The 21,217-nt window shown below is 41.0% G+C and overlaps 1 protein-coding gene, 1 long non-coding RNA gene and 1 pseudogene across 2 annotated transcripts in view; 1 reads left to right on the top strand and 2 right to left on the bottom strand.

The window, feature by feature from the left end:
* The window catches only part of LOC141584815 (uncharacterized), a 254,402-nt gene that overhangs the window by 29,831 nt on the left and 203,354 nt on the right, over nt 1-21,217 (top strand). The gene's annotated exons all lie outside the window — the stretch shown is intronic.
* On the bottom strand, nt 11,060-13,023 carry LOC101045750 (malonate--CoA ligase ACSF3, mitochondrial). Its single transcript, XM_039471091.2, is given in 6 exon segments — nt 11,060-11,720; nt 11,722-12,056; nt 12,059-12,336; nt 12,339-12,747; nt 12,749-12,921; nt 12,924-13,023. Coding segments are annotated over 6 exon segments (1,956 nt in total).
* Nucleotides 13,117-14,479, bottom strand: LOC101045436 (RAS guanyl-releasing protein 2 pseudogene; annotated as a pseudogene).

Here is a 21,217-nt window from a genome sequence, read left to right on the forward strand (position 1 = left end):
TTACCAATGAAGTTAAAAACTTTGGAATGAACAACAAGTATTTCAGTAGAATAATAATTCAAAGTGAAGACAAAGTGACATGGTCAGTTAGAGGGGCCTGCCTGAGAGACTAGAGTGGAAAACCTATTTTAATGTGGAACAGCAAAAATGCAGAGACCACATTGAAAAGCAGCGTTTGGGAAAGAGAAAGGAAGGGAACAAGAGAAGGAAGTAGATTTTGACGGACTCCTTTGCAGCAGTAAACTTCAGTAACTTGGAGCTCACTCTTTTTAGTGACTTTTATATCTGGCTGTAAAAATGGTTATATATAGGTAGCAGTTTAGAATGAGGAATACTATTACGTTTCCTATTTTTAAATATTTGTTGTATTGATTAAATTGAACTTTCATAACAATCAATATGGTGAGAAGATTATGACCTCTAAACTCAGATATTGCCATATTTTAAAATGAGCTAGTATTACAAAAAAATAAACAAATAGAAAGCATCTTTCTTAGTAATTGGCTTGGCAAAGAAGTTGGAAGATTTTGCAGTTAATGTTAGTTGATCAAACTGATATTGTATTTTTGTATTTATCTTATAATTTGCTGCCAATATGAATATATTCTGTTTCTCAATAATATGTGCATATATACATGAAAAATTCATTTTTTTGAGGAACTGATATGGGAGTGGGACAGAGAAATGCTGATAGTGAAGGGCAGTGTCCCTGGTGAGGGCTCTACCCTTGGACCTGTACCATAGACCTAAGTGAGGACAGGTACTCCTGTTTTCATGCCCAAATGATGCACTTTCCAAGACCACTCTGGCCTGCCACATACCGCCCCACCTCCCCACGACAATCCTGTGCCTATAAAAACTACAAGACCCTAGTGGGCACATACAATAAGGGGTTGGAAGTTGAGAGGAACACACTGGCAGAAAAACACACTGACTGAGGCAAGCAGGCCATCAACAGCAGAATGACATGGATGCTGAAGGAAATTCAGCCAATGGTGGTTGGAAGAGAGTCCGGTTACTAAGCAGCTGAACTCCAGGGGAGGACCACCTTCCCACTCCTTCCCCTTTCTGGCTCCCCATCTATCTGGGGATAGTGGAGAGCTATTTTCACCACTCAAAAAAAAACATTGCACTCATTCTCCAACCTCACGTGTAATCCAATTTTTTCAGTATACTAGGGCAAGAACCCCAGGATACAGAAAGCCTTCTGTCCTTGCAATAAGGCAGAGGGTCTAATTGAGCTAATGAACACAAGCCACCTGCAGATGGCTAAGCAGAAAAAGCACACTGTAACACATGTCCACTGGGGCTTTGGGATCTGTAAATACTCATTCCTAGACACTGCCATGGTGTTGGAGCCGCATGACTTGCCCATCTGCATGCTGCTTCTAGAGGGTTTGAGCAGCGGTGCACCAAAGAAGTGGGCCACCCCCTGTCACATGCCCTGCAAGGGGGAAAGAGAAAACTGCTTCCATTTCAGAGCCTCTATGCTGTTTTCCAAAATGGCTATACTAATTTAAAGTAACATTTATTAAAATAAAATAACACTTTGAAAAACTGTCAGTTTTGTTATTATTGTTCTATTTCTACTAGCTAAACCTCCTTTAACAGTCTTTTAAAAATGAATGTAGTGATAAATGATTTTAAAGTTTACTAGAGAAGAGTTTGTCATTTGAATAAAGTAGGTCTGAGGACATTTGTGCCTTCTCGGTTCATGGCAGTGGCTGAGGTGGAGGTTATTGGGTTCATGATTTTGAGGGTGTGGGAGAACCAGGATTGGTTAAAGTAGGACTATTAGGGTTTTCTTCATCTAGTTAGTTGACAGAAACTAATGTAATTATCTGTTGGGCATCTGTCCCACCACTCTTCCAGCATTGCCATTGGCTTACTCATGACCCTGGGACCAATATTCCTCATAGGGATAGGGAAATATGAAAGTCGCCCCATCAGTAGCTCAGTGACTCAGTTGTCAGGACTTTGGACACTGTATATATACCACGTTGGTAATAACTGAGCACCTACTGTGTTCTTTACTAATGTCCCATATGACTAAGGTCTTGCCCTCCACTCTTACCTAGAACTAGGTTCATTCTCTTTATTTCCAGAGCAGAAGTCTTCCTAAGATTATGTCTTTTCTGTTGCCTTCAGTGACTTTTGATTCTGAATGTTCCTTTCCTGGATCTCCACTGATTCTATACTACCAGGCTCTACCCCGAAAGAATTCATCTGGGTGCTACGATCTGTGTCTATTGCCACTTCAGACCTCCCTGATGTTGAGTACCTACCTGCCTATGCATCATCACATCATTGTCTAGGGTTATATAACTTCAATTATCTGGTTTCCCCTCATGAGACTTTGTGGCGATTGGATCCTAGCCAAACCAAGTCTGGTCTGTTCTGCTGCCAGTCAATCCTAGGTTCTGCCATGCTTGTCCTTCTCAAGGCCTTTGCATCATGAGTCACGGAACTCTTTAAAGCAGTTGTACCTTTGGACTCATAAAATTTTAAAGTTTGTATTAGCCACATTTAAATATGTACAAAGAAGCAGCTGACATTAATTTTAATTTAATCCAATGTTTTGTTTGTTTTATATTATTTATCTAACTGAATATATACAAAAATACCATTTAAAAGTGCAATAAATGTGAAAATGCTAATAAGGATAGCATTTTTTCATGCCAAGACTTTGAGATCTGGTGTGTATTTCATACTTTGTCACATCTCAATTCAGAGTGGAACTGCTGAATTTAATTCACATTTAGAGTGCTTCATAGATAGTGGATACTGTATTGAACAGTGTTGTTCCAGAAATGGATGGGAGCAGCTGTCCTCTGATACAATGAATTTCAACTAAGAGGAAATCCATGTCCTGACGTATCTCTATATGTCTCTTGCATTATTTACAACTCTGACAATTACATTCCTGGCCACTATAATTCTTGTTATAGTGTGCAGTTATGCATATAATAAAATAACCTCATTTATTTATTCATTGATTTATTTGCCAAATATTTATTAGGAATGTTCCAGTTGTTTCTGGCACTGTTGTAGCTTCTTGGAATATATCAGTAACAAAAGAGAGAGAAATATTTTGCCCTTGTGGAGTTTACATTATACCAGGAGGAGGCAGGTAATAAATCATTAATAGTAAATAATTATATAATATGAATGTTAGAAGGTGATAGTACTATGCAAAAGAAGGAAAATGAGGGAAGCCTAAGTGGGTTGGGAGTGTGGGTTAAGGAGTGAGTTGTAGCTTTAAATAGAACAGAAAATATACAAGATAATAATATAGAAGACAATAGAAGAAATATAGAAGGTAACAGAAAAAAAATAGAATATAAAGAAGTAAGTGTTGAGATCACGGAGGCAACTGGGGTCAGGTACAGGATCCTAGGCTAGGTTTTATCTGAGATTCAAAGATGAGTCAGACCCAGCCCCATTCTTAAGAGAATCTATCAGGAGCAACATAACAAATATATTGATAATTATGATACAATACTAAACATAACAATTGTCATGAAAGAATTTGCAAAAGATACCACAGGAATTAAAAAGAAGATTCCTAAAAAGGGCAACATGGTAGAAGAAAGAACATGGGCTTTGAAGTTAGGTAGACCTGGGTTTGCATTCCAGCTATCATCTTACCAACTGTCAATAGAGTGAACAATGATCCTGGATTCCCCAGGTCAGTCTGGTTTTAACACCGAAAGTTCTACATGCTGAGAAACCACTCAGTCTCAATTTTAGCACTGAAAGCTCAGCATAAGAAGCTTCTCAGACCAGGTTTACCATTGAAAGTCCCCACCTCAGTCTCTTGCAAACTAGTTTGGTTGGTTTGTGTGATTCAGGGCCTGTATCCCCACAATTAAATTCAGAATAAATTCCATCTTGTGTGGTTGACTTAAAGATTATATATAAAATGCACAAAACACTTGGCAGATTGGAGACAGTAAACGTATGGTATTGGTTATTTGATGGGGTCAAGGAGAGACTTCATGGAAGTGGTAGGGTTTGACTTAGACTTTGAAAGAATAATGAAATCTTATTTGCCATGGGGCAAGATAATGCTTAACTGGCAAAGAGGGATAGAGATAGGATATAAGGCAAAGAGAACAGGAAGACCCAAAATACAGGAAAAGAAAAATTATGAGGCATCTTCTAGGGATTGGCAGTTGTAGCTCACATTTGAGCTAAGAGTGGGATATGATAAATACAAGAAAGAATTAGGGTTTAGAAAGTTTGATTTCGGCCTTCTTCCTATAAATTTTAAATGCAAGGAAGAGGAGTTTTAAAATTCAAGTTGCAAATATTATTTGATTTCCCAAGTTTTATCTTTGTAAATACATTTAATGAATGCTTACTTGTGTTGCTATTAAGCCAGATAAGCCAAGCTCAGAGACATATTTTCTGTTTTTAATGGATTGTTACAGAGTCATATTGTTCATGAATTACATGTAAACTGGGTATGTGGAGTAAATATTCTATGTAAGGCTGGAAAACCTATCAGATGATTAGGTTTTAAGGAAAGGGACAGAGAATACACCACTTACAAAGGCTGTAAAAGTTGCACCAGTATCACTATGAAGTTCCGTCAAGACCCGTCTCTATAGGCCAGAGCTGGTGATAAGAGGGACCAACCTAGAAACAGTCTCATTGATAGAAATGGCAATGATAGAAGCAAAAACAATTGGTGCCAGGTGGTATCACTGAACTTTTAAAATCCAAATGAATGCAATTATAAAGACCGTTAAGGTCAGAGAAGCGGTGAAGGGGGTATGATCCACAGATCATTATAAAGGTGCTAAATAAAGCACATGTTGCTAGGGCAAGATAAGAGACAATCCAAAAAGACAGTGCTCAACTAGCACCATCAGAAACAATCAAATATGGATAGTCAGGGAGTCTGAGGGTAGTTTCCCAACAAAAGGTCAACCATAATCACTAACCAAGTGTTTGAACTAGAGCCAGCATTTGGACCTAGAACCCAATGATGGAAGAAGAACCTGGGTGCTAAGGGAGCTGGCACTATGTTCTCAGTAGGAAGAATAAATGAGTCCAGGAATTAAGGGGTGCAAAGAGGAGTGGTTCTGCTTATAATCATGCCCAGAAATCCCCTTGGGAAACTTGTGCTTCTTGTCCCTGCAACTTTTGTATCTGCAGTACGATCTTCAGATCAGTTTGGGATTTGCAGTTCTCATGGCCCAAGGAGGGAACACTTTCAGCAGGGGTTACATAATAATTTTCATTGAACTATATGCCGTGGTTAATATCTGGGTAATTCAAGCTCATTGTTCATAGGGAACATTAGATGAAGTGAAGTCGGATCTTGGGTGATTGACTCTGATGGTCAAGAATGAGGAAGCGCAGTTACAAAACAGGGAAAGGCAGAAATATGTTTGACACCTAGGTGAGGTATTAGGTGCCTCTTGGTGCTTTCTTGACCAATTGTGGCAATAAATGAACAATGCAGCCACCACACTCTGAGGCTAAGGGACTCAGATCCTTCAGGAATGATTTTTTAGGCCAGCAGCTAAGCAACTGAGACTGGCAGAAGTACCAGCCAAGGGTAAGAGGAATCTGGACTAGATCATAGAGGAGGGAGACTGTCAGTATTAGTTGAGACCAGCTGTAGATTAATCTATTTGTAAATTTCCCCCAAGAAGATAGGTTACTAGATTTTGGACATGCTGCCCCCTTCATATAAATGAAAGAGAGAATTCAAGCAACATGAGGAGTAGAATGTGTTGGACACTGTGATCTGCTACCAAGATCTCTTTAGTGAAGGACCTGTTGCCCACTCTTTGCAAGTGCTGGTGACAAACAGCGTTTAGGTCTCAAGAACTGCTTCAGCTCTAATAAGCCGCCTTGCTTATGGTCCCACCCTTCTAAGTGGGTGCCTGATTGAGACCAGCTGACCAAGTTCTGGCCCTTTTTGGCCCAATGTAGGACAATTCTTAGAAGCTGTTTTATCTCTTGAACTTTTCAAAGGATTGATAAAGCTTTGATTAGGTTTGCATCAGAGCTCAGCTTCAGCGTTTGCATTCAGTAAACGCCAGCCATTGTTAGCAAACAGGATTATTTTAAGGATAAAGAAAAAAGAGGTGAGACTATTGTGAAAATATTTTAATGGTCAGTGTTCATATAAATAACACATTTCCTACACTAACATCTTTTTTGCCTGATGCAAAAGCTAGAAGCAATTTCATGCCCTTTGGAACATTTTATTTTCTTCTCTTGCCTCTACTCTTGTGTTTCCCATGGTTACAGGTACCTGGAGAAACTGACTTCTTTCTCACATTAAGCCCTGCGAAATGAATGGGATGATGTAACCAATCTTCTAACTATAACTCTGTGTGTGTGTATGTGTGTGTGTGTGTGTGTGTGTGTGTGTGTGTGTGTGTGTGTATTCAAACCATAGACACTCAACAGAGGTTCTATGACAAAAAGAGTTTTCACTCTTGAAATGTCAGTGCCACAAACCACATAAATATTAAACAATAATTCAATGTTAGCTTCTTTTTTAACTCTGAAAGAAAAATAACTTTGCTTCACCAATTCAACTAATAATTTTAGCCCCATTACATTCCTGGTCCCAATCTAGGAATGAGGGATAGAAATATGTGATCCCCAAAATCTTATTCTTTAGAAATTTGTAGATAGCTGTTTTTATGTTCTCTAATTTCCTGGTAATTCCCACTAATGTGGTCACTGAGGAGTCAAAGAACTAAAAAAGAGTCTTTTAATGTAACTAATAATATAATAACTGCCATCTGTGAAGCACTTACTGTGTGGTAGACATCATACTAATTATTTCATTAACGTTTAATAAGCCAACTTAATAAATATTTATGGAACAGCCTCTGTGTACCAGGCACACAGTGAACACTACCACGATGGTCTACACATCAAGCACGGCGCCTCTCCTTACAGCACTGATTGCCTTCTTGGGAAGACAAACCTACATTATAATATTAAAAAATGCTATATTATGGAAAGAAAAGGATAGTATTGGACAAAGAATAACATAGAAGCAAGTCTCAAACTACATTTGAATGGTCAGCAAAGTTTTTTTTTAAAAAAGATTATCTAAGTTAAGACCTGGAACATAAGCAGGCATTGGCTAAGAGATTGAAGGCTTTTGGGAGGAATAGCATGCACAAAGCAGCAAAGGAAGCAGACGATTTTCATCAGGCTGGAAAGCAATGTGGTTAGTGGGAAACAGCGATAACGGCATCCAGAGAAGGGAGCAGACGGCCAGCCAATGATAAAAGACCTTGCATACCCATCAAGTGGTACCCATGAATGTACCCTCTACGTTTTCCTAGGGCAATGGGAAGCCATTAACCAGGATTTTAGTAAGGAGACAGATGACTTTTTGTATTTGCTGTTGAAAAGTTTCATTTTGACTGCATCATAGGTTACAGAGGTAAGCAAGACCAGAGGCAGCAAAGAGGCTGTTAAAATCATCTCTGTGTTAGGGTAGTAGTTTGGATGAGGAGAACTTTGGGGTTAGCAAGATATGCAGAGGTTCAAAGGATGTTTAGAAAACAGTAATAATAGTTATTAGGGAATGTTTTGGAATTGGGTACTGAGACCAAGGAAGAGTAGGGACACTGCATATGCTCCTGCAGATGTTGCCTTGCACAAGGGATGGCTCCCCAGGAAATAGTCGGTGCTGATTCTCCTGTGAGCCCTGCTTACCTGTTCGTGTGCTCTGGCATGGCCTATGTCTGTCAGGGGAAAAGAGGATCTTTTCTAAGTTGCACAAAGATGCCATATGGGCTACGGGTGACTGTGGAGGATGTTAACTGCAATACCCAGGTTTCTAGTTTGGACAATTGGATTACTGGTAGCACCATTTGCTGAGACTGGGAACAGAAGTGGTGGTAGGGAGGAAAGTAATGAATGCAGTTTGCACATGAACCCTACCACAGGCTGGGAAGGGTGTGTGTGTGTGTGTGTGTGTGTGTGTGTGTGTGTGTGTGGTGTGTGTGTCTTTGGGGGAAGATGAAGAGAGGTTGGCTAATGGATACAAATAATCAATTAGATAGAATAAATAAGTTCTAATGCTCAATAAACAGTGTAGGATGACTATAGCTAACAACAGTGTATTGTATCTTTCAAAATAGCTAAAAGAGAGGATTTGAAATGTTCCCAACACAGAAATGATACATACTTGAGGTGATGGATACCCTAAATACTATGACTTGCACATTCTGTGCATGTATCAAAGTGTCATATGTACACTATAAAAAAGTAATATTAAGCCTATTTTATAAGAGGAATTGAGTTGTAGAGAGGTAAATGTTTTTCTTTAGGATATATAGTCAGTAAATGGTAAAACTGGAATTTAGATCTTGATGCTATATTTTTTTTCATTCCTATAATTCCTAGAAAATAAGAAAGATAAAAGTCAGTTACCATATTATGGGGACTACATTGTAAAAATAGATGTGATTTCATTTGGGAATTGGACCTGAAAAATTGTTAAGTGATTTGTGTATTTAACTTCTGAATATCCAGAAACTTAATTTCAAGACGTATGTTTGCCCCTAAGCTTTCTTTTTTACTTTTCCTCTCTTCCCTCTTGCTGTTCTATTGATTTTCTCTCTTTTTCTAAAGTCCTTTGTCTTCTCTGTTATTCAAGCTCCAACTGTAGCCTTCCTTCCTCCAAGAAAAGATTCCAAACATCCTGCTTGATATAAATATTCTTCTCATGAGCTTCCTCCTGGGCATCTTGTGTATATTTTCACTTGAATTGTCACATTACCTAATAGTTGGTCTACTTTTAAATTTACATTCCAAGTACCTTTCACATAGTTACTATTCAGTGAAGAGTGTTGTACAGAATACTGTGTGAATGAACCGCTCCACAAGGCACACCTCTTCTAATAAGCTTCCATTGATTTACCCATTCTATCCCTAGTCCTATGACTCTCAGACATGGGTGGACATAAAATTGAACTAGGAATGTTTTTTTAAAAAATATGGATTTACAGGCTTCACTGTAGACCTGCTGAATCTGAGCCAGGGCCAAGTTATCTGAACTTAGAAAATGTTTCCCACATGACTTTATAGTCAGGCCAGCCATTTAGGAACCACTGCTTTACCCCCAGCACAGTCTGATAAAACCCTTCTACCAATGTGTGCTTATAGTTGTTATATTTTATATGGTGTTTATGTAATAAATTTGTTATATCATTATTAGGGAATATTGAGATAATTATATATATCTAAATTTTTTAATATAACACCAGAAACTCAGCAGAGTGATAATGGTGATAATACATTGCTTGTCCACAGCTTGTCCACAGAGTATTTTCCTAGGTCAGTATTTTCTTGTGTCTCACATCTTAAATTTATTAAGTTACTTACAGTCCTTTCATTTTAAGAGAGTTGCATGTCACACTTTGTATACTAAGTAAAATTTATATAAACATACACATGAAGCAGGTAATTTTCTCTACTTTTTGGTAAAACAATATGATCATATTACTGTTTTAGAAAATATGGGAAACATTGTTTATCTTGCTATCTGTTATGCACTTTATAAATTTTGCCAACACAGAATCCATCTGGGCTAAGGCCAGCAGAACTGTTTCACTTTTGCCTTGTTTGCGTATTAACAACACAGCTAATGTCAACATGGCTTTATTTGCTCTTGCTCCAAAAAAAGCTGACCAGAATCCATGTAGATTCCTTATAAATCATTGAGATATTCTTCTGCACCATTAAGAAAGTGTTGACATTTTTTAAAGTAAGGCTTTTTTTTTTTCAGACTACAGTAATTCTAATGTTAAGCACCAAAATCATTTTTAGGTTGGCATTATTCATTTTTCTAAAATGCCATGTCCAGATCCCCCATTTTTTTTTTTTTCCAACAAGCTTGGCTGAATTAAATGAATGACTTGGCTTGACTTGACCTCATAAACTTCGATGTCTTCATATTTTGCCATGGAAGTGCATTATCATTGACAGGGCATGTTTTATGTTTTTTGTTCCCATTTCCTCTGTTAGTAATCAAAAAAACTTGGCATTTCTTGATGCAATAAATATCTCTGCGTCAATAATGTAGTCATATTTTTGGATTATTTCTCAACACTTCAGCTAATGAGACATCATTCTAGATTATCTTACTAAGTCTTTTATGCTCTCAACATACTTTCAGATCTAAGATTTATCACTTGTCCTTCATTCTGCAAGTATGCTGCTTCCTAGGGCTGGGATCTCTGAAGGAGTTCATGATAATATCAACATCCCAAGATTTTGCTATGTCTTCTTTGTGGAAGAGCATCTCTCAAGAGTGGTGTTTTCCAGATAACCTCGCAGGAGCCCTGTCAACTGTAAGCACACTTCTGGAATAAGTTAATTCATTTTTACCCATTTTTTGAGATGATAATTCCTGGGTGGGTTGTCACTGAACCTGTTCCTGCTGCATTGTCCAGTCATATCATGATTCTGTCATCCAATTGTGTCCTTACCTCCATTCTTCCTAATTCTACTTTATCCCTATGTAAAAGGCCACGATAAGGTCTTTGAACATCAGATTTAAGTCATTCTTTTGCAAATTCTGCAGAAATGTCTTCTTTCATATTAAATTGAGTTTGAATTTCTCAGTCTTCACTGAGTCCCCTGTCACTAGGCTGCCTCCCCGCCATTCCCCGTCATCATTTGTTGTTGCCTAACGTGATGAGCTCTTGGTTCCTAGCCATTCTATTTTTCTTTAAGTTTCTGAACTTGTTCTTACATTTTATTCTTTCTGTCATGTTCAGTGCATTCCATTTTAATCACCTCCTTGTTCTGTACTCCTTCAACAATTATATTTAGCCATAGCTAAGGGAGATTTGAATTTCTGAAAATATTTGTAGGGCTCTAAAATTAGCAAGGCAGGTTGCATTTTGAATTCACTAGCGGGAGTGAATTTAAATAATTAACCTTCCTAGAAATTACTCTAAGAAACTAAAGGAGTCCTTTTAAAGAGTAAGATGTTACTCTTTAAAAGAGTAATTTAGAATCACAGAATAATAGAAGCTTAGTCTAAGGATATCACTTAGTCCTAAACACTATTTTTTTTTTTTCTTTTCTGCAATGTGGCTGTTTCATGAAAGCAGCAGCCGCTGAGGCGAGGTAAGTGCTCTAGCTGTGCTCTGCACACCCAGGCCTCTGTGGTGCCCTGCTGCTGTGCTGCCTGCTGTTTGGCTGACGAACCAAAACTACCTTCAGTGCTCAGGAGAAGGCGAGTCAGGGTGGAAGCAGGGAGGGTGTGAACGGAGAGGGAACAAGACAGAGACAAATGTTTGTTCTGAAGGAATCTGCTGCAGGTGAGCTCTTCCTCCTGCTCCACCACGTGGGACGCGCCGGCCGCCCCCTCGCCTTCCGCCATGACTGAAGTCTCCTGAGGCCTCCCCAGCCAGGCTTCCTTACAGCCTGCAGAACTGGCCCACTCTTTGAGCTCCCTGTGGGACAGTGAGTGTCCTCGAACGGTCACCACAGCAGTGATCCGCTGGCCCCGTGTCATACCCCGGACTCCAATCACAGTCACGTCTGTGCTGCTGGGGGGAGCCGGCAGGGGGCGCTGCACCTCCAGGGCGCTGACCCTGTAGCCTCCGGTCTCGGTGACGTCCACGGAGCTCCGGCCTTGGATCCAGCACTGGCCGTCCTCAAACACCTCGGTGTCCCCCTGTCTAAACCAGCCATCCCCGGTGAATGCGCTTTTTATTCCAGTATTCTCGAAACACGGAGGGTCCCGTCGCCAGCAGCTCCCCGTCCTTCTCTTCAAACCCCGGGGTCACCGTGGTGCCCCTCTCGTCTCCCTTTGCGTGGACGGCGTGGGCGCAGCCTTCCTTCTGTGCGTTTTCGGAGACAGTGCGCACCTGCCCTCCTGGCAGCGGGGTCCCCACAGAACCTGGCACGCGCGCTGCGGCGTTCAGGGGCCCGGAGAGAGCCCTGCCGCACCGCTCCAGCAGGGTGTGGCCTGTGATGTTCTTCCACTTCTCCAGCACGGGGAGGGGCAGGGCGGCGCAGCCTGAGGCCATGACCCTGATTTTTTCTTCACGAAAACGGCACGGACGAAATCCTGGACATGCGCCCGGGTAATATGTCTGTCGTAGTACTCCTTCAGCTTGGTGTATACGGTAGGCACTGCCATAAACAACACACTGATGGGTGGCGTTTCAGAACTTAAGAACTTCTCCCAGACCTGCTGAGCGCTGAACTCCGACGTCATCACGCAGGTGGCACCCACCCAGGGCAGGCAGAGCGGCGCGCTGACCACACCATGGACGTGGTGCAGCGGGAGCACGTGGAGGATCACGTCGTCTTTGGTCCATGCTCACTGGGGAGCAGCCCAGTCATCACAGCCCTGAGGCTGCGGTGCGTCCTCAGCACACCCTTGGGCCTCCCTGTGGTCCCGCTGGCATAGATGATCATGGCGCTCTGATCTCTCCACGCCTGCTCCGTGACCAGCCCCTCTGCCACTTCCTCCGCAGCTCCACTGTAGACGGCTGGCGTGAGAGGCAGCAGCGGGACCCCCAGCTTCCTGATCACCGGGCTCCGGAGCTCCAGGTACTCCTGGCCGGCGAGGACCACCGAGCTCTGGGAGTCGCGGATGACACCCCTCAGCTGGGCCGCGGGGTGCTTCCTGTAGAGGGGGACCGCCACGCCGCCGCTCATCCACGAGGCCCACTGGGCCACGACGTAGGAGGCGTAGTTAGCGCGCAGGAAGGAGACCCTCTCCTCGCGGAGGACCCCCGCCAGCACACCTGCGGAGCCTGCAGATCTCCCCGGACAGGCGAAGGCTGCGGGAATAAAGCTCCGCGTACCTGTGGTGGCCGTGCTGGTCAACCAGGGCGGTTCTGTCCCCAAAGCTCAGGGCACGGGTGAACACTGGGGTGGTCCTGTCCGGGGGGACCACGGGGCTGTGCTCAGAAGGCCGCTTCCTCCGTGTCTTGCAGGAGCCAGACAGCAGGAGGCCAAGGCACAGGCCAGGAACTGGAACGTCAGCTTCACAGGGGGCGACATCTTACTGACAGGCGTTCCCAGGGGCCTCCTCGGGCGGCCTGCAAGGCGGCCGCGCCGCCGGGGCGCAGGATCTGCCTCGCCGGAGCTTTTCCTCTACTCCGCTGCGGGCGCTCTGGGTCGGGCATCTATGGCAGGCACCGCATCCGGGCGACGCCGAGCAGGGCGGGGCAGCGAGAAGCTGAAGGCGCCGTGATGGTGGCTGTGTGTGGCTGAGGGTGAGGGTGCAGACCCCTCTAGGCTCACGCTCTGGGTCCTGCGCCAACCCTCCACTGACAGGCAATCCTTGCACTGCTTGTGGCAGTTCACACCACAGGCTCGGCATTTGAGGCCGTTTGTAGGTGCCCAGGATCAGGGCTTTGCAGTGGCGGCAGGCGCCCGTGCGCAAGGAGTTGCTCTCCTGGAAGTTGTGTACGAAGCTCCTGTGGCCCCCAGCACAGAGCTGGAGCGCAGAAAATAGGAGTCCATCTTCTCCCTGCTGATGCAGCAGTCCTGGTTCTGGTCGAGGTCCCCAAAGGCGCGGAGGTAAGGGAAGTTCCCACGGATGATCTGGAACTCTTCCTGTAAGATGTGGCCATCCCCACCCACGTCAAAGTCCCGGAGCACAGACTCCACCATCTTCTCAATGTGCTCCACCACGAGGGCCTGATCCAGCTTGGGTTTGGCAGCCAAGGTCCACTCCTCCAGCACCGGGGGCCGAGGTGGCGGGCTGCGGCTCGCGGGGCTGGTTGGCGAGGACTTGGAGCGTGGCTCCCGCTGCAGGGATAGCTGGTGCCGCTCATCCTCCATCTGATACTGATCCAGAGACACCACGAGCAGGCTGAGCAGATCAGGGTTGGCTTGAACTGCTGACAGAAGGCTGCTCACCATGGCCAGCTCCTCAAGGATGCTAAAGAGCTGCTTCATCTTGGCCCTGTTGAGCCGCGTCCGGGCTGGGTCCAGCCAGTCAGGCGGTGCCAGCTGCAGGGCCACCAGGTCCTTGAGGTGCACATCCAGGATGGGGAAGCGGAAACCCACACAGGCCGCCAGCCAGTGCAGGTAGTTGCCACAGTTGCCTGTCGCGGTTGCTAGTTCCGTGAGACCTTCCCAGAGCTTGACGGTCTCAGGGCTAACGTGGCTGTGGGTCTCCTTGAGGCGGGAGATGGAGCTGTGGTTCAGGCCCCCGACCACTGCCAACAGCAGCTTCTCTGCCACGTGGACCAAGTGTGTGATGACCAGGGCTGGCTGCGGGGCTGTGGGTTTGCTGAGGATCATGAGCTGCACTCACTGCGAGACGCTGTTGAAGAGGGAGATGAATCGCTCCAGGACGGGGTTGTCCACGGTTCAGCCATGAGTCACGAAACTGATAGTTCTGGAACAGGTTCTTGCAGAAGGAGCCATACTCCAAGTAGGCAAGATGCCCCGCCAGCTCCGGGGGCTCCAGGTGGTTGAACAAGAGGGGCATCTTGTGCTTTTTCGGTCCCACAGGGTTCCACTGAGTCACCTGCTGCTTCCACTTGTAGGTAGGGACGCTGTCTATGTCAATAAGGCTGCTGTGCCGCCGGTTCCCTTCTCGGTCTAACAGAGCCTTCGGCTCCGTGATCTGCTCAGCGAGCTCCGGGTTCAAGTCAAACGCCGCTGGGAAGGCAGAGAGATCCAGTACCTGATCAGGTATCTTGTTTTCCTACTTGCTTCTCCTTTATTTTCTTTCCTGGGTATTGGTAGTTTCATCAATTCAGTGGTTTGAGCTAGGAACCTGAAAGTCATCAAGATCTCAATCCTTTGCTCAACTCAACACCATAATCTCTTCGCCTAGACTGTGATCCCTTGAGAGCAGGATGGTGCTTGTTTGATGTCCTATCTCTCCTACCTAGCACAGTACTCAGAATACAGGAGGTAGTCAGTAAATTCTTGAATTAGTGATTGAAACTAATCTTTCTGTCTTCCCTATATCTAAACCATTATCCGGTTCTTTTGATTTTGTCCCCTAAATAGTTATTTAATCTGATCTTTCTTCTCACCTCTGTTCTGTTCATTCCTTCTGATTTTACCCCATAACTGGTTATTTAATCTGATCTCTCTCTCACCTCTGTTCTCATGATCTCTTATCTAGACTGTCAAAATAATGTTTATAAAATCTTACCACCCCACGCTCTATTACAATTTCTCAAAATGATTCATTTTGAATTAAAATATGATATCGCCACTACTGCTAGAATCTCTTCAATGGCTTTACATCATTCATGGGATGTTTCTTAAGCCCCTTAGAATTAGACAAGGCCCTTTGTGGGTCCTTCAACCTTTCCAGACTCAGGTTGTGTCAGTCACTCTTCTTTTCAAATAGTACCAAACTGATCTGGTACTGTTTTATCCACCATGAGGTATATAGAAGATGGGTTCTTAGCCTGGGTTGGTGAAAAGGTCAGAGAAGGATTCCTAGAGAGGAAGACACGTTAGAGAGACCTGATAAATTAGTAAGAGTTACGGGGAAAGAAGGCAGAACCTTGGATAAAAATATAACCTTACCTCTTTTTGGCCCTATTTGGTTCTAAATTATAATTATTTAAACCTTGAAATTTATTGCCTGAAGTATAAGCACAATGCTGCTTCAAGCCTTTTTTCAGTTAAGTCTTGTGGTTGACTGCAGAATCTTCCATTCATTTACTCATTCAACAATTATTCATTGAGTTCTGTTTATTTTCCAAGCACTGTGTTACAGTCACGGTACAGAAGTGGGCAAATGAGGCACACACCCTGACCTTATGGAATACAGACACAGTTATTACTCAGTTACCCTTCAAAGCCTCAGACCTAAAGACTTGATTGGACCACAAGAGGAAACCAGAAATGCCAAAGATGGATCTTTAGCCTCTTCTCTATGTGAATGTTGTGCTAATTCAGTAAGGAATGAATAGCAATTCACCCTCTTAGTATATGGTGGTGAATAACTGACACTTTTAACTGTTTGCCAATGATACTGTCATACAGATGAATCACAACAGATCAGTTAATTTAGGCATTATTCTAATAATGGTTAGTGGAGAGTTTTGCCTTCAAGCATGGAATCAGTCTAAGAAAATCTTAAAAGCTTTTTGAATTCACATCAGTGTCATCACAGGAGTAGTTTTTTAAAGAAGGAATTGATGTATACTTTGCCCTTAAAGCAATAATACAGCACTGTAAGAGACTTAACATATCTTTAACAACCTCTCTTACCATCCTAGAAGCACTGCTGGATATATGTGTTCAAGCTGATGTGGTTTCAGTGCAGAAAGGTTCTTTAAGGTAGCATGAAACGCAAATCTAGCACTGCAAATACATCCCTGGTTTGATTTATCAGGGTTTTGGATAACTTAGTTGTCATCTGTATAAATAACACAGAGGTCTGTTATGTAGCTAATTACTCAATATACTTTTGAATGTTACTAGCTGATGTATGAACGCTTAAAACATATCCAAATGGTATTTGCTGCTCTTCTGAAAGTATGTTTTTAATATCTAATATGACCAGTTTAACTTATTGTTTCAATTCTCAGTTTGCGGCATTCAAAAAGAATTCTTTACTAAAATCTTTTAGTGTTTCATTTTCAATTCAATACTCCCTATGCTTTTATTTAAGTAGTTTTATGTTTGTAATTAATTCATCTGGAAAATATTGTGAATTTTAAAACGTTACACGTATCTGGTCATATTACTCCATAACAAGTTAAATGAATGAAGAAACCAGCAGTAAGAATGAGATGTGAAGGTGGGAGGGAAAGGTGAAAGAGAACTCATACATTTTCTCAGATAGGCGTCAGAAGCCAAACATAGGCAAAGAGACAGGGTAATTGTTTACCGGATGTCAGAGAAAGAAAAGAGATCCAGAAACTGTAGAATCAAATCCAGAGCCAGGTGTGTAACTATGGTTACTACAATTACTGTCTGTTATTTTAACCAAGAAAATGGAAAGCATCAGGAATCCAGTCACAACTAGGATTGCAGGGCATAAAAATAAATTATAAAGTATTTCACCTTTTGAAGAGTAATAGAATTATAGATCAGAAAATAAGAGAACCAATACCACAGGAAAATCAATATTATACCGGTAGCACCACTACTCTCCTATGACCATTACTCCAACCTTTATGAAGATGTGTGTTTACTGTAATATATCCAATGAAATGTGTAGATTTTGCTAAAGGTGCTCAACATCGCTTACATGTCAAAAGCACTCATTAGGCCCAGGTACCTGCCACTATTAACTAATAAAGCTGTCTCAGTCTATTCTTTGCATTCAGAATCCTTTAAGGTGGTATTTTTCTTATTATATTCCAGTAAGTTAGGATGAAGTAAAATTCACATGACACAGAAAAGTTTCAATGTACACTAAGGTGAAAGGGAGAGTGGCAGACACAGAGAGAATATGTCTGGTTAGAAACACAGGGAAGGGAGAAAGCATAGTGAAGGAGATAAAGAAGCACTGTTCAAAGAGGAGGAGGGGAATGAAAGAACACAGTCTTACAGAAGCCAAGGTAACAGCTATTAAAAAGAGAAGTGTGTGAAAGTGAGAAATGCTTAATTTCATCAAGAGCTATAGAGGAAACAAGAATAGCGAATTTGGTCATTAAAAAGACATTGGGAACTTGGGGAAAGTGTAAATAATAATAATTGATGTCCACTGAGTACCCTCAACATGGTGGCTGTTGTTTTAAGAACTTTTTATATAACATCTAATTTAATCTTCACAGCAACATTAACAAATTTAGGAAGTAGGCACTAGTACTACTACTCTCATTTTATACGTCAGATAACTAAAGCACAAAGACATTGGTTTACTTACTCAAGTGTATGATGCTAATGGAGAAGCCATGATTTAATCCTCACAGTCTAGCTTTAGGAACAAAACTTCTACTGGAGGTTGATTTGAATTAGGTTGAATTTGAATTATGTTCTGAAATTCTTGAGAAAATGAAGGAATGAGCTAGAGATGTCGGTAGAAGGTGACATGGTGATGAGGAAGGATTCTTAAAACAGAAGGGAGTAGACTGTAAAGAAGAGAGTAGTTGGACTAGCTATCTATGGAATGAGCCTAGAAGAACTGGTGGAGAAGAAGGGCATGTAGACTTTTCTCTTCTTTAGGAATGAATGGCCCTGACTTGACTGGGTTGGGAAGAAAGTAGGAATCTTAAGGAAAACAAATAATTCAATTAAGATAAAGAGGATAAAATGATAAAATATTTAAGATGAATTTGTTTTAGGACCCATAGTGATTAGGTTTGCAGAAAATGCCAACAGGTTATCGGAAGGTTAGTGCTGTGCTGAAAGGGAAGAGAGTATGGGACAACAGTCATGAAGAAAGTGTAGTAAGTGATTATGTACCTTAGGACTGAATTGACAAGAGTTCAGGAGACATCTGTAGGGGCCTAGATGTCTATAGGGATATGCTTAAAGGAGGTGTTGAATAGATAGAAAAATACTTTGTTTCCAAGTTACAAATATAATGTTATTATGATGGTAGAAGCATCCCTAAAACTCTGGCCCTAGCAATTAGGTCCTAATAAAGTTTTAAAAGTGGTACTCCCAGTCTTGGGAGATTTATCTTAAAATTAAACTATAAAAAACTCAGAGAATTCAGAAAATTATTTGAATGAAGTCCCTTATGTGTGTGATAAAAACTTTAAATAATTAAAAAATTTTAATTAAAACAATTTCAAAACAGAAAAAAACCACTATGAGCAAAGTCAAATGATAAACTCAATAAATATTGGCAATTTTTAATAATAAATACATTTTCTCATAGGTTAAGAATTTCTGTAACTCAGTAAAAAGTAATTAGATTAATAGAACAATAGTCAAAAGACATATTTATGTTCACAGAAAACAAAATAGAAATGGTTTTTACACATAAGGAAGATGTTCAGTCTCAACCACAAGAAACTTGTTGAGTGAAACCATAACCAGCTACCATTTTTTTCTTATCAGCTTAACCAAGATAGAATGGTTGATAAGTTACTATGTTGGCAAAGATATGAGAAAATACATACTTTCATACAGTATTGATAAAACTGTAAATTGTGTATTTGGCATATATGTAAAACTAATAATGCACCACACCCTTTGACCCAGCAACTTGACTTCTAGGAATTTATCCCATAGGTAGAGTTGCACATATGCAAGATGAAATACGATAAGTTATTCAATGAAGCATTATTTGTAATTATAAAATATTATAAACAGTCTAAATGGAACCAGTGCAAAATCGGAATTAGAGAAAAAAATTGTGGTAAAATGGCATACTTTTTAATCATTACAGAAAAGAAGTAAAAAATAGGGAAGCTGTGTAAGTACCCATAAGGAACAATCTCAAAGGGAAAAAACAAAGGGTATATAGCATATTATCTTTTGTGTAAATATAGGAGATGCAACAGAGATATATGTGTGTATTCATAAATCTGGAAGAATGGGCATACATAGAGAATAAATCCAACAAACTTCCCTGGTTTCCTCAAGGGATCTAGGTGTCACAGGAGATGTTTAGCCATTGTCTTTTCTTCTGTGTTTTCTGTATTTTTAAATGAGTTGCTCTGTCTTTGGGATTCCTTGTTTCAGGATAAGGATAGGACCAAGAGAATTGTAATTTTCGAAAACAAAACTTGATCAGCCGCAGGTCCCCAGCACAGAGTTTAAATAAATTGGAATGGTGGCTTAACGGTAGGTTTATGAAAGTCATAAATTCCAAATCAAGGCTTGTGTATAGTCTATTTTGCAGGCAATGAGGAAGCAATAAAGGACTCTGAGCAAGAGAATGATGTATATGGGCCATTGTTTTGGAAGATTCATCACAAATTCATGTGCAAGTAGATTGGAGGAAAGAAGTGTCAACAGAGAGAAAGGCCAATTATGAGTCTATTGCAATACTATACGGTGCTCATGTTGCATATGTTTTATATGTAACATATATAAAGACTTCAAAAAGTCCATTATCTCTAACTTCACTCCTCCTTTCTTTCATTCTTATTATACACTTCAGAAATAATTGAAATTATTCTAATATCTTGTCACCTAACGTCTACATTACACTTTTCTCCCCAGTATTTGGCATCTTTGACATTTTAATACAAAACAAAACAGAAACATCAATTAATATTGTCTTTGGAAAAATAAATTTGTGTTTATTTGCTTGACTATTTCTTTCCATTTGAACTAAATGTGATTTTGAAGGCCCATTCGTCATATACTTACTTCAGTATAAAAGTTTGAGATAAAGATTTTTAGACCAAGTGAGAATTGGAACAGGCATAGAATCTAATTTTTGGAAGTAAGATCTGGAATTTCCCAGGGAACTTAATATTTATGCCTCCTTGGGAGTTAGCGAGGACTTTGCTTAGGAACGTGGCAATGGAAATGGAGAGGAGGTGATACATTTAGGAGGAAGCTTTGACTATGTTTATGGACTAAGTGGATTTTAGAAAATACGGAAAAGCAATGGTTACTTTTGAACCTAGTATTAGGAGAATTACACTGACTCTAAAATAAAAAAGGAAGTGGGAGGAAATGGAGGAGGGCAAGCATTTCCTAGAAGTACTATGTTTCTAATAAATCAAATTTGGTTTGGCAGTAGACATCAAAGTGGCAATAGGCAAGCAACAGACCTTGAGCTCAGGGAGATTAACGTGGCTATGCAGATTAGAAAATCGTTTGTACAGAGGCAGGTGAGTTTTCTGAAAGTATAGAGAGTTTTAAAAGGGGATAGCTTGAAGGAAATGCTCCTTACCATTTCAATAATGTGTAGTGAAATTATTCAGCTCATGTTTGAATTGGCACATAAAGTCATTCTGATAATGATAGAATTTGTGTAATAGTTTTCATGTGAAAGCTGAGACTAAGATAAGCAGTTGCATGCACCATGCATCATAGCAGTTCTCCTGATACATATCTGTGCAGAAAAACCAGGATTTGGAAACACTAGCAAATTTGTTCAATGTATGTGTGTGCTTTCATGGCTGATTTTTTTTTTTTTTTTTTTTTTTTTTTTTTTTTTTTTTTTACAAATGAGGTCAGTGTAAGTGTAATTAGATTAACTCACTTCAATATGCTTATCTCATTGTAACACAAAATATAGATTCAGGAAAATCAACTACTCTTATTCATTAAAACATTAAGTTCAGTTGTGCAATATTTGTAGTTATGTCTCAAAATAATGGGAAAACAATAGGAAAAATTGTTTCTTAATGTA

The sequence above is a fragment of the Saimiri boliviensis genome, chromosome 6 (genome assembly GCF_048565385.1).
Source record: "Saimiri boliviensis isolate mSaiBol1 chromosome 6, mSaiBol1.pri, whole genome shotgun sequence".
NCBI classification, from domain to species: Eukaryota; Metazoa; Chordata; class Mammalia; order Primates; family Cebidae; genus Saimiri; species Saimiri boliviensis.